At 47.4% G+C, this 13,212-nt stretch overlaps 1 protein-coding gene across 1 annotated transcript in view; it reads right to left on the reverse strand.

Annotated features, from left to right (window-relative positions):
• CSMD1 (CUB and Sushi multiple domains 1) overlaps positions 1-13,212 on the reverse strand; it is a 1,869,885-nt gene that overhangs the window by 206,970 nt on the left and 1,649,703 nt on the right. Inside the window, 3 exon segments of the mRNA XM_055335505.1 lie at positions 8,641-8,737; positions 9,453-9,577; positions 10,532-10,735. Coding sequence (XP_055191480.1) covers positions 8,641-8,737; positions 9,453-9,577; positions 10,532-10,735 — 426 coding nt within the window.

Genomic DNA, 13,212 nt, shown 5'->3' on the forward strand with positions numbered 1-13,212 from the left:
ACGCGAGGTGCAGCCCTGGCGAGCCTTTCAGCAGGTGCGCTGCCAGCGCCAGCCCCTTCTGTGGCCTCAGACCGTGTTCCCAAGAAGACGGCGGGACGGCAGGTCTCAGTAGCGCGGCCGCGTCAGCGCCCGGGTGGGTCCGCACCCGCATCCCTGCCAGCCTGCTTTCCCTGGGCCTCGGGCGCTCAGCGACATTTCCCGCTGAGCTTCTGTGTTGAATTACCTGAAACCCTTTTATTTTTTTTTTAATTTTTAAAAAAGATTTTGTTTATTTATCCATGAGAGACAGAGAGAGAGAGAGAGAGAGAGAGAGAGAGGCAGAGACCCAGGCAGAGGGAGAAGCAGGCTCCATGCAGGGAGCCCGACGCGGGACTTGATTCCGGGACCCCAGGGTCATGCCCTGGGCCAAAGGCGGGCGCTAAACTGCTGAGCCCCCCGGGGATCCCCAACTAGACCCATCAGCAGCCTTGCCCCCCAGCTTCCCGCCTGTGCATCTTCCCCCAAAGCCTGGAGAACAGCCCGGCCGAGGTCCCCACGGACGGCGCCCAGCGAACACTTCCCCACGGTGCTCCTCACTCGGTTCAGCTCTCCCTTCGGGCCAGGAGACCTCGCTCACACGTTTTAACTATTTCCAGCCTCCGGTCCCCACAATTCAGGCGTCCGCTGTGCATTGTTTGACTTTTGCGTGTGTTCGTCGTCAGTCGCCCGGGTTCCGTGGGGTCAGAGGACCCGCATGGGCTCCCGACTGGGCGCAGATGAGCCGCGCCACTGAGAACAGCTCCATGGAGTGGCGGTGACGCTGAGGCCTGGCACGTGGTGACACGGGATCATGTGCGCGATGCTTTGTGAGTCCCGATCCTTCTAAACGTCGTTGCTGATGGAGCAACTCACAGACCCCGTCCTGCTTGTACCTGCCACGAGACGCCACCACTCGCTCTGCTGGATCTTGAGGCCTCAGGTGACGCACAGGGCGCACAGATGCATGGGTCGGGGAGCCGGGGGTGCCGTGCGGGGAGCACCCGGCCCGCGGCGGGCGGCCACCAGGCCCTCGTGGATGGGCCAGAGACAGTCTTCCCCCACACCATGCAGCTGGGAGATTTTCTTTTCTTAGGCGTTGCCCCAGGCACTATATTTTTGATCACATCGTTTTCCTGTGACCCAGATAGAGCAACACCGGACAAAGAAAACTCAGAAAGGATACTTTCGCCCTTATGCGTCAGGACGGGTATTTACTTCCCCTAATACTTATTGTCAGCCACAAACTGGTTGGAATCCTGATCTACTTTATTCGTTTATAATTTATAACCTACTTCCAAGAATAATTTTAGATGACTTACAGCATAAGCCCTAAGTATATGTGGCTGCTTGAACAGAAACAAAAAAGATTTTTTTTTTAGATGAATTTATCCAAGAAGTCAGTTGATTGTTTTTCCTGAAATATGGGCCTCTGACAACTACTCCTTATGTTTCCTGTCACTCCTCCCCCAACGTGTAGAACGGGTCCGATTGATTCTTTTATAGATGCTTTTTAAAGTACCATAGAAACAAAAAGTTCAAATACTGATGATGTTTTTAAAGATATTGAGATTTTATGGCTGATTTGTCATACTTTCTGTGTAAAGTTCATAAAAACCTATTAAAATATTTCAAATCCTTTCTATGGTAAAAAAAAAAAAGGTACAAATAGAGTAAAAAGCTCCCACATACTCACTCTCTCTCTCCACATTACACAATAATTGCGTCTGTTCCTCCCTCTAACTCATTTATGTGGGTATCCGTAAAATTATTTTATCCGTAACCATTTGTGAGCAAGTTGCAAACATGACGGCCCGTGTCTTGCAAAAATTCAATGTGTTCCCTTCAACAGAACATCGCGGACTCCAGAAAACAGACACGAACACCCCAGTGTGCGCCGCGCAGACTTCCCGGGGCCCCGAGACTCTGCTCTGCGGGGTTGCGGCTCCAGGACCCGACCGCGAGCCCTCGGCGCCTTCGCCCGACGGTCCCCCTCGGTTTCCTCCACCCTGAGAGTCTCTTAGTCTTTCTCACGCCTTCCTCAACTTGACGCTCTTGGAAAACACGAGCACGTTTTCTGTGTGGACTGGTGTTTCTCAGTTTGGGTTTGTCCGATGGTCTCAGCGACGACAGTCGTCGGCCTGAGCACTTCTGGGCGATCCGCTCCTGCCGGATCAACCCCGTGGCTGCTCCCTGGTCTCGGGTGAGACGCACTGGCTCGTGCGGCCCAGAGGGCGATGTGGGCCTGGCCTCCCAGCCTGGGTCGGTGGCACGTGTGGGCGGCTAGGTCACCCCCGCAGTCGCAGCCTCACAGTGCGGCCAGCTCTTCGGGGTGTCATCTGCCTCGACAGCGGGGTCCTCGGCACGCCAGTGCGCACCTGGGCATGCTCCCGGTGGCCTTCCTGTTAACACGCGCCAAGGGTGGCATGTGCCAGGCTTCTCCCCAGAAATTACTACTTCCCTGCTTTCAATGAACACACATCAGGGAGGGACATGCGCGGGCCTGAGGTTCCTGTTGTTCCTGCGGAAACTCCCTGTCGGCATTGGCACCCACCCGGGCGCCAGCCTCAATCATTTATTATTCTAACAGTTGCCAAGTGATGATTCTCCGATTCCATCTTCCTTCTAGGTTTACTCGTTTGCATTCCGTAACGCAATTCTCCTTTTCATTCACTCCATTTAGGTGCGTACCTACTTGCACCAGGGTGGACTCAGATTTCTATTTGATACGGTTCCTGGTGTATTTCTTTTCCTCCCCACCAGAGCCTCAAGAAATGACCCTTCATTTCTCCAAGAACATGGGTTCCTCTAGGGACCGATGGTAGGGAATTGATATTTAGAAGCTCAGACTGGGTCCTGGAGGGGTGCAAGGCTGCTAGGGTGCTGTCTCTATCTGTCAAGAGACAGAGGTGCGAAACATGCACACGCACACCTACATACGACATTTTTATTGTCATCTGAACATTAAAACCACAAGTTCACACTGATACCTCTCCTTCTAATCCAATTAGCTTTCCTCATTTCCATTTTTGTGACTCCTTTCCCAGACACGGAGAGGCCTGGTTCGCATTACCCTCCATGTTACTCCCACGTCCGTGCCCAGCCTCCCAACCTGCCCAGCTGCCGCCTCGTTCGGCCGCTCTGTTCTCACACCCGGACTCTTCGAAACATGCCCAGCAAGCATATGGGAAAAGAACATCAGCCCCAATGAGATCTCAAACTCCATGCCATCCCTCGCAAGATTAACTTCAACTCCCAAGTTAACACAATCCCCGGCTGTGTCCAGTGGGTCTGAAGCCATTCATCCTTCATAGCCTCAGGAGTCCGTCTGGCGGTGAATAAAGAGAAGACCCATGGCCAGAAGTAAAATGAAGCTCTGCTTTTTCAATTTGGACCAATGCCCCATAACCCTCCAAAGAAAAGGGAGCTGGGCGTCTACACCTATGTGGGTGAATTGTGAGGGGTGGGGGAAGCCAGTGTTTGGCTTAAATCAGCCAAGGTAATTCACCCTGAAGCTTGCAGAGGCAAAGATGGAAGAGCCCTCAGATGTTCAGTCTCAGCAAAAACATAGAGACGGAAGGGGGCAGACAGGCCTTGACCGGCCTGTTAGTAGGGGGAGGAGTCCAATGAGGTCGGTGCCATTGGCTGTACTGGGTGCTCCCACAGTGGGTGCTCGTTAGGTCCCCAATGCCAGGAGCGAGGGGTGTTTGTCATTGGGAAAGCCATTGCTCTTCCCTTGGGCAACCGTAAATAAAATAACAGAGAATCCAGCAGCTTCCCTATAAAACTATGCCAGAGGGGCAAGATTTAAAACATTGCTTTCTCCATGGTTGCTGTATTACATAAAATCTTATACAGTAGCCCCCCTTTATCCACAGGGATACGTTCTAAGACCCCCCAGGGAATGCCCGAAACCACGGAGAGCACCACCCTCCACATGCTACAAATTTCCCTTGACCACCCATGGCAGAGTGTGACGTATAAATTAGGCATGGGTCTCTCTCTCTCTCTCTCTCTCTCTCTCTCTCTCTCTCACCCTCTCTCTCTCTCAAATAAATAAAATCTTTATAAACAACAACAAAAAAAATCCCCAAAATAAAAAAAAAACCTATATAAATCTTTGAATACTAAATCACAAAACTTAAACGGTTTGTTTAACTTCAGGAAGAAAAGCATGTTTCCATAATATATTTGTTTTTTTTTTAAACATAACAGTTTTTTTTTTATTTTTTATATTTTTATTTATTTATGATAGGCACACAGTGAGAGAGAGAGAGAGAGAGGCAGAGACACAGGCAGAGGGAGAAGCAGGTTCCATGCACCGGGAGCCCGACGTGGGATTCGATCCCGGGTCTCCAGGATCGCGCCCTGGGCCAAAGGCAGGTGCTAAACCGCTGCGCCACCCAGGGATCCCTCCATAATATATTTGGATATTGTACAATATTTTACTTTCTTTAATTAAATTGATTTTAGGTAAAAAGAAATTCAACCTAAGTGCATGGGAAAACCTATTGTTTTTTCAATCTAGAGGACATATAAAACAATTGACCATGTTGTTAGATCAAATTAGATTATTTTGAATCGGATTCATTTCTTCACATGTTATTTATGAATGACTTCCTTGATCACATTACTTCTCACTTACGTTTTTATTTAACTTAATATCAGTTTTCTTAAAAGTGTGCATCTTTGCCTATTTTGCTAAGAAAGTTGATAGCAACAAATAGCAAATTCCAGGATTATTTTTATCAGAGGAGTTTCTTAATCCAAACCTTGATACATGAAGAATCCTTATTTCCATTTTGGAAAAGAATATAGACTACGAAACAGTGACTATCTTAGAGATGGTTTAGGCTCAAATACCTCGGTATCATCCCACCTATTATAAACAATCACTTTAGCCAACTTGTATCATAAAATAATGTGATCAAAATCAAGTATTATGAACACAGAGAACACTGTTGTAAAACTTACACATCGCCTATATTTTACGTTTTTACTTAGTAGGTCTTTAAAAAATATTTATTATTTTAAATTTTTTTATTTAAATTCAATTTGCCAACATATAATAAGTAGTTTTTTTTTATTCCTTATATGTGATATCTCAGAAATATAAAGAATCAAAATAGTGCTGTAGTCTCTGCTCACACGGTTAATATGGGTTCGTGCATAGTAAAGGGTTGGTCTGCTCTTTGCTCCCGGTGTCTAGACAGTCATTTCTTGACCCCTGGACCATCCTGAGCGACAGGAATGTCCCTTGTTACTCACGATGGGCTCCTCCAGCCACACCTGAGTTTATGGTAACTGTGATCATGATTCTGTTTGTGATAACATCCGTGCTGTATGTGGGAAGGACAACCACGTGCTTAGAGGCTAGGGGTTTCGAGCCACATGGTACCAGCCTGACCTCACAACCTCTGGGAGGCGACGGGCTGGCTGAAGATGGAGTTCAACCTCGTGGCCAGGGATTGCATTAATCATGCCTACGTAATGAAAACCCGTGAAAACGCTGGACAGCCAAGCTCAGGAGAGCTTCTTGGTCGGTGATACGCAAGTGTCTGGCAAGTGACACGTCCTGAGGACACGGAAGCCCCATGTGCGACCCGGTGCCGGATAGTGCCCTACGAGTCTCTCGGTTTGGCTGCTCCTGATCTGACTACTTTATAACACGCCGTATTTGCAGGCATATTGCTTCTCATGTTCTGCGAGCTAGACTAGGGATTTAGGCAAACTAAGATAAACCCCCCAGTTTTGAGCCAGTTGGTCAAGGTGTGGGTGGCCTGGGGACATTGAGCTTGGAACTGGCGTCTGAGGGGAGATGGGAAGTTGTGCCTTCAGCGCAGGAGCTGTGTGCCAATAAGTCCTGGTGATTATGGTTAGACTTGCACTGCGTTGGTACTTAGGTCAAATATTTTTTAAAAGGTGGGGATTTTAGAGGGCATTTGTGATGAGCACCGAGTGACGTACAGAAGTCTCGAAGCACTAAATTGTACACTTGAAACTAACATTACACTGTGTGCTAGGTGAAAAGTAAATAAAAACTTAAAAAGACTTGTAAATGTAGCTAAAGTTATACATTTAGCCAGAGACATTGCTTACTATTAAGATGGATCCCAGTTTTGTCTTAGAAACGTAGATGCATCTTGACATCTAGCGTCTCAGTACTACTGATAGACTTAATAAATTAAAATTTGCACACATGATGTAACAGAAAAAAAAAGATCTTTCCTCTTGGATAATTCTAAAAACTCAAATTAGAACAAGAAGATTGCTGTTGTTATTCTTTATCAGGCATGCAGGTGATGTGTTTACTTCTTTTATTATTATTTTCTATCACTTTTTAATAAGCCATTCTGCTAACTTTGGTCAAGCAATCACACGACCATGTCCCATGTACTGTCTTCTCAGTACTGTCTACGCTTGTGTGTGAACGTGTTCAAGTAACACACTCATGCCTGAGAAAATCAGGTGGAAAAAAGTAGTTCCATGTTAAATCCTTCTCTTTGAAAAATCAACCTATTCCTCATAATAACTGAGAAATATAAAATCGCACATCTGAGGCTAGGTTCACATAGAGCAGTTATTCAAGAGAAGGTTTAATACAGGCTGAGCTACATTAATTGATAAATACAAGAATTTATCTGGACAATGAAATTCAAACTTCAGGAAAAAAAGGCAAAACACATGCTTTGTAAGCAAGTTTTACTTAATCAAAGAAAATATATTTATAGGACTGTTCTGTATTTACTGAAAAAAGTCCACAGACCCGTGTGGTTCAAACCTATGTCGTTCAAGGGTCACCTATAAAAAGACACTGGCCTGAAACCGCAGGGCTCTGTTGCCTGGAGCATTTCTTCTCCTTTTGATTTATCTGCTTGTATTTTACTAATCTGTTAACATATTTTACTTTTTCCTAGGTATTTTATAATATCAGTTAAGATCTTATTAGTCTCCCAAATCCCAGAAAAATATTATCTTTGATCTCCTTTATCACCCAACACCTACCTGTCATGCTGCATATTTGCCAAAAGTTATAGATATCTTTAGTTTACATGATTATCATTTTTATATATTATTAAAATCTATTTTATTACAACTCTTGTGTTTTGCCATCTGCATGCAGATTTTATTTATGTAATTAATTTTTATATTCATTCATTCATTCATTCATTCATCCATGAGAGACACAGAGAGAGGCAGAGACACAGGCAGAGGGAGAACCAAGCTCCCTGTGGGGAGCCCAATGCAGGACTTGATCCCGGGACCCTGGGGTCACACCCTGGGTGGAAGTCAGATGCTCAACCGCAGAGCCACTCAGGCATCCCTGCATACAGATTTTAAACCATTTTGTTACTGTTCCTATTTTTAGGGGTCGAGATTTTGTTTATTCCTAAGAAGAAATTTGGTACTTGATACATGTAGTAGGTACCTACAATAATCACTCGCTAAGCTAGACTTTTACAAGCGCTATCTGGTGAGGGGCGTGAGCGAAATTACACAGTAAACTGGCATTTTACTGCACCAACTCTAAGTGACCACATAAAACTATGGTTGTATTTGCTGATGTCCAGACACAGGGTGTCTGGAGGGACTAAGCAGGGGCGTGATTAAGCTGTGAAGGGCCCGTTTGCCATCCACTCTGTGTCCAACCTGCTGAGCAGCCGCAGACTAGAGATGTCTGGAGATACAGCCCAGAGAAGCTTGCAACAAAGTTCAGGCCGTGGGACAAAAGGAGGGGATTGGTGGGATGAGGATAGTCCTAGAAAAGCTATTATTTTTCTGTGAATCCAGGAGGATACTAAAATGTGTCAATGTCTGTTCGTCAGTGGTTTAACACAAGGGCAACAATAGTGCTCCATGCAGAGTGTTCTCTGGGGGACTCAGCCTGGCCTCTCAGTGACACGTGCTGACTGTGACGATGATGGTGGTGAAGGGGATGGCGGCGACGGTGACAGCTAATCTGTTGGGAATCTGATCTGTTCACGCTCTACAGGGTGGAAGAGGCAGGGTGACCTGCCAGGATAAAGAAAGGGAGGACGGAGCTGAATAGCACTGCTCTTGGCAAAGGTGAGGGCAGAGCTGCCAAGGCCAGTTTGGAAGCAATTTCTGTGGCGGTGGCAGATGGAAAAAAGAGCAAGGAAGGGCTGCATGGCCGCCGGCACCGTGCTCACCCGGTGGCTCGTGAGGGTGGCAGCATCTGCGGTAAAGGGTTGGGATTACCTTCGACTCTGATGGACCAAAGCACCGCCAAGTTCCGGCCTAAATGCCCCCAAATGCAGAGTGCAATTTTCCTGGATTGCCTAGTCTAGGGCACCTCTCCTTCTGGGACCTGGGATCCACTGGCGGCTGCACCCCCACCTTCTGTTACTACCCCTGGATCCCTTGTCCCCGGGCCTCCGCCTGTCGCCCGCCCATGCTCTGCTTCCCACTCCTTCCAGCAGCCCCCTCGCTCTGTGGGAACAAAGCTGACTCTCGGCGCACCTCTCAGGGTTTCAACACTCACCAAGCTATTATGGGTATGGTTACGTTCTGTAGGAAAACACCTGCATCAAATGTTTCCTTGCTGTTGTCTGTTAGTGTTTGATGATTCTGGTTCACAAACCCTGGGAGCTGGTGTCATCTTACCTGAGAAACTTCCCAGCCTGGGTGCAGTCATGTCCCCGCCATCATAAATCTCCAGGGAGTCCCAGTTCTGCTCGGTGGCAAAACTGATCACTTGGATCTAGCAAACAACAGTACTCGGTTAATATGTATTTTTAGTTTAAAGAAATTAGCCTGATCATGTGGGGTTTCTTGTGAAAACTTAATATATGCCCGTAAGAAAAAGGTAAAACCAAGGAGAATATGCAAAGATATTTGAAAATTTCTACAAATGGTACTTTTCACAGCTTTTATCCTAAAACTCTATTATTGCTATTCCAAATATAGAAATGTGATTAGAAACACATTATAGAAGCAGTAGGAAGAGAGAACAGGTTATGGTTTAAGTGTTTATAATAACCAATGCATAATGATTAAAGCAAATAACCAATGCAAAAATAAAATAAACCAATGCAACAAATAAAATAACCAATGCAAAAATAAATAAAATAAGATAAAATAACCAATTCAGAAATAAATAAAATAACCAATGCAGAAATAAATAAGATAAAATAACTGATTCAGAAATAAAAAAATAACCAATGCAGAAATAAATAAAAAGATAAAATAACTAATTCAGAAATAAAAAATAACCAATGCAGAAATAAATAAAATAAAATAAAATAAAATAACCAATTCATAAATATATAAAATAAAATAAAATAAAATAAAATAAAATAAAATAAAATAAAATAAAACAATAAAATAACCAATGCAAAACAGAAACCATGCACGGGAAGCAAGCACTTCCTGGCCAAGCCCCGTGCATTCCGGGCCTGTGGGCGTGAGGGGCTTACCTGAATTCCTGATCCCTCTGTAACTATGATTTTCCAGATACAGTTTAAGTTGTTACCATATGGTTCTGGGTAGCCAGGGGATAAAATGGTGCCTCTGCGCTGAGTGAAATTGCCACTGCAGGGGACTGAAAGACAAAACCATATCTCGTAAAAATAGAGTACAGAGAAGGACAGCCTTAAGTCGGTGCCGAGAGTTTCCTTGCCGTGTGATCAGATATTAAGAGACGCTTTACAGGGAGTGTGGTCCTTGACAGGGATGGCATTGGCAGCCCGGGTGCACGTGAGCCTGTTCCCTTATGAACTCGCACCGTCTCTGATCGTTACTCGCTGTCCTCCCAAGTTATGGAACTGGCGTCTAAGAGTAAATATCTCCAAGCTCCCCCACGAGGGGCTGTGCCTAACACTGGCATCTCTGACGTGAATCCTGTTTAGAATAATTTTATCCGTGCGATTTAGGGAGCTTTGCAGAGCACTGTCTTCTATACGCAGACTCGCAACTCCCAAGGATATTAGTGGGATTTATGAGCAAATCCAGAGAGGAGAAGAGACGCTGAAAACGTACAAATGAATGCAAGAGCTAATCGTGACTGTTGCACTGCAGGGCCTTACACGGAAGGAAGCAAATAAACTATATCTAACAACGGCATTGTTATTCGGGCTGCGTTAACCTGTTACTTTTCAATCCTTCATCAGCCCACATTTATTAAAAGGACATCACACAAGATAGCAAATCAACATTATAATGATTCTTCCCCAAAATGAAATTATGTTCTACACCCACGGTGTTGAGACCTAATGGCCTACTTAATAAGTATGGGGAAAGGAAACATATTTCACACTCGTTAATCTAATGAGTTGTTTCGTGAAACACGGTAATCTTTAGGGTTTAGCTGCTGCTCAATTATTTCATATAAAATGCGTTGCTCCGTAAGGAGGTCCGGGGGATGACCAGGCGGTGGAGATGGGAGACCAGGTCCTGGAGACCAGGCAGGAGCACTGAAAAGCAGCTCTTCGGCCGGCTGCGAGGCTGGGCTGGACAGCCTGGTGCGGGTCATCACACCTGCTGGACACACGCTTACCTATGCAGCTCGGGATCGTGTCGTTCCACTGAGCTAGAGCGTTGGGCACGGACTGGCAGCGGATGGCAGTGGAGCCCTGGAGGAGGTACCCCGGGTTACACTCGAATCGGACGATAGAGCCCGCCGAAAACTCGGAGCCGATTCTCCTTCCGTATCTGGGCTCGGGGATGGAGCTGCACTGGGTATCGCTGGTTCGAGGAACCGCTAGAAGCAAAGCACACAACACAGGTCCTGTCTCTTCACTGGGAAGCAAAATATTTCCTTGGAAGTAGAGTTGAGTCCAGAGAGAGTTGATGTTAATATAGGAATTAATAACGCCTTCTGCAATTTCTAGAGGGATGATTTGGGGGCCTCCCCTCATCTGCATTTCATCCTCTTACCAGCCCCGAGGACCGCCTTATAGTCTCATTCCAGATGAGAAAAACGTGGCATAAGGAGTATGAGTGCCTTATGAGAATTGAGTGATATTCAGGCAATTAAAATTAATTAAGCACCCAAATCACTGTGCTCATGATAATGAGGTGACTGAGGATTGTACTTATTCTCAAAGACCTTGGAGTCTAGCGAGTACACAATGGCTATTGTGATGAAATAACAGAATTAAAAACGGAACTACCGTATGACCCGGCAACCTCACTTCTGGGTGTATATCCAAAAAAATATTAGAATCAGCACCTCAGAGAGAGATCTTTCTGGCCCCACGTTCACTGCAGGATGATTTCCCAAGCCATGGAAACAACCTGCGTGCCCATTGACGGATGAAGGGATAGGGAAAATGTTTTATATCCATGCAATGGAATATTATTTAGCCTTAAAAAAAGAAAGAAATTCTGCTGTTTTCAATGACACAGACATTCCTCTATCTCCCAATAATAGTCAAGACACCCCGCCCCACTGGGCTCCCTGCCGGCACCCGGTCCGAAGCAAAGTCACGCCGCCTGCAGTCCTGTCCCAAATCACGCAGCACAAACCTCAACCCCATAACCAGCCCCTCCTGGAACTTTCCCTTGGAGACGTCTCAGGGTCTCCTTGGCGTGTGGCCCTCAGCAAGGCGGCCGGTAGAGACCCAAGCTTGTCTGATTACAGGTGTGTCCTTCCGGTCGTTGGGTGGAAGGCACAGGCAGGTGAGCCTCCTGCCAGGATGGGGCGATGCATCTATTTGGGTTGTTCATTGGAATTCACCATCCATGGGAGATTTATCTGTTTATCCAAAGGGCGGGGACAAAGTTGGAAAAATGCTTCCATCACCAAAAACGTCCCATATGCCAAAGCGACTCTTCGAGGACCAGATCCAGCAGGCGGGCACTGGAAGCGCCATGGAAGTCGGGACGTCTCTCATCCCCAGGGCCCCCTCTCTCCTTCGGTGTGTGTGTCGCCTCCTTGCACCGAGCGGCCTTCTGCGAGAATGAGCTCCTACGCTCCGCTGCTCCCCGGCGATCCTCTGTGTTGGCACTGCTCTCCCTAAGGGGCAGGCGTCGGGCAGGGGATCGAGCCCGAGCAGGGACGGACGCCACCAGGGAACCACGGCCCGGCAGGCAGGCCCGTGGAACGGAGGCCACAGATGGTTCCGACCAAACCGCACCCGAATCCAGCGCTCAAGTGTTGGCCATCAGGAGGCCAAGTGCATGACGTCATATACCAGCAGCCGCAGGGGAAGCGGTTAAGGATACATCATCAGAAAGGCTCTTTTTTTTTTTTTTGATGACTAAAAACAGAATGCAGAATAACTGTGATATGATAACAAAAGATCGCTTAGAACTCCTACTTGTTGGGTTTCTAAATCTGAGGATGCCCGTTACAGTTGAACAAGCCGCGTGAGAGCAAAAAGGAAATGGACGAAAAATATCCCACAGAGGCTTCAACTCCCAAGAATTGTTTTCACCAAACTGGAGAAATATCCCTCCAGGGGCAGCTTTTCTACTTGCCCTGACTTACAGGGAAGGCAAAGGCTCCTCACTGACGTAGGTGGGCTCGCACGCGGGGGCCCGGGGTGCGGGGGCCCGTGCGCGGCGACAACCGCACCGTCAGCGTCATTCGGACACATGCCACCATCGAGCCTTTCTTCATGAACTTCAAAATTTTCACTTTTTAAAGGGAAATAATAATAATGAGCCCCAAACACCTGCATTTGGATGAAATTGTGAAGGACGGTTTTTAGAGGAAGGGGCTTCCGAAGTGAGAACACCAGCTGTGAGTCTGCAAAGGGGGCCAGAAGCGAGCAGAGCCCTCGGGCCGACGGCCGCCCCAGGTCTGGGGGGGTCACACCATGTGCGGCTCCTGGTGGTGTTGCCCGCCCTCGGGTCCTGCCCCTGTCCTGGATGCTCCAGGAGCCGCGGACGGACGTTCGATCCTCTGTGCTCATCACCCTCTACCTTGTAGCAAAGTCGCACCTGCTGCGAAGCGGAACTGAAATCCGCGTGGTGGAAAGCCGGCAGGGATGAGGTCAGCCTGGAGGAGGAGGCGGTAGGCAGAGGGGTGACGGCCCGGAGGGGGGGCCTCCCGGCCTCCCGCGCACGCACAGAAAGGGCACCCGCGGTAGGTCCGCCGCCCTCCCCCCGCCAATGCCCGCAGCCCAGGTCTGCACACGGGGCTTGCTCACGGCTCCTCTATCCGAGCAGGTGCAAGAGCAGCAACAGCCATAATAATAACAAACCCGGATGCACGTAGCAACCACTTGCCAA

Source organism: Nyctereutes procyonoides, unplaced genomic scaffold, assembly GCF_905146905.1.
Source record: "Nyctereutes procyonoides isolate TBG_1078 unplaced genomic scaffold, NYPRO_anot_genome, whole genome shotgun sequence".
Taxonomy (NCBI): Eukaryota; Metazoa; Chordata; class Mammalia; order Carnivora; family Canidae; genus Nyctereutes; species Nyctereutes procyonoides.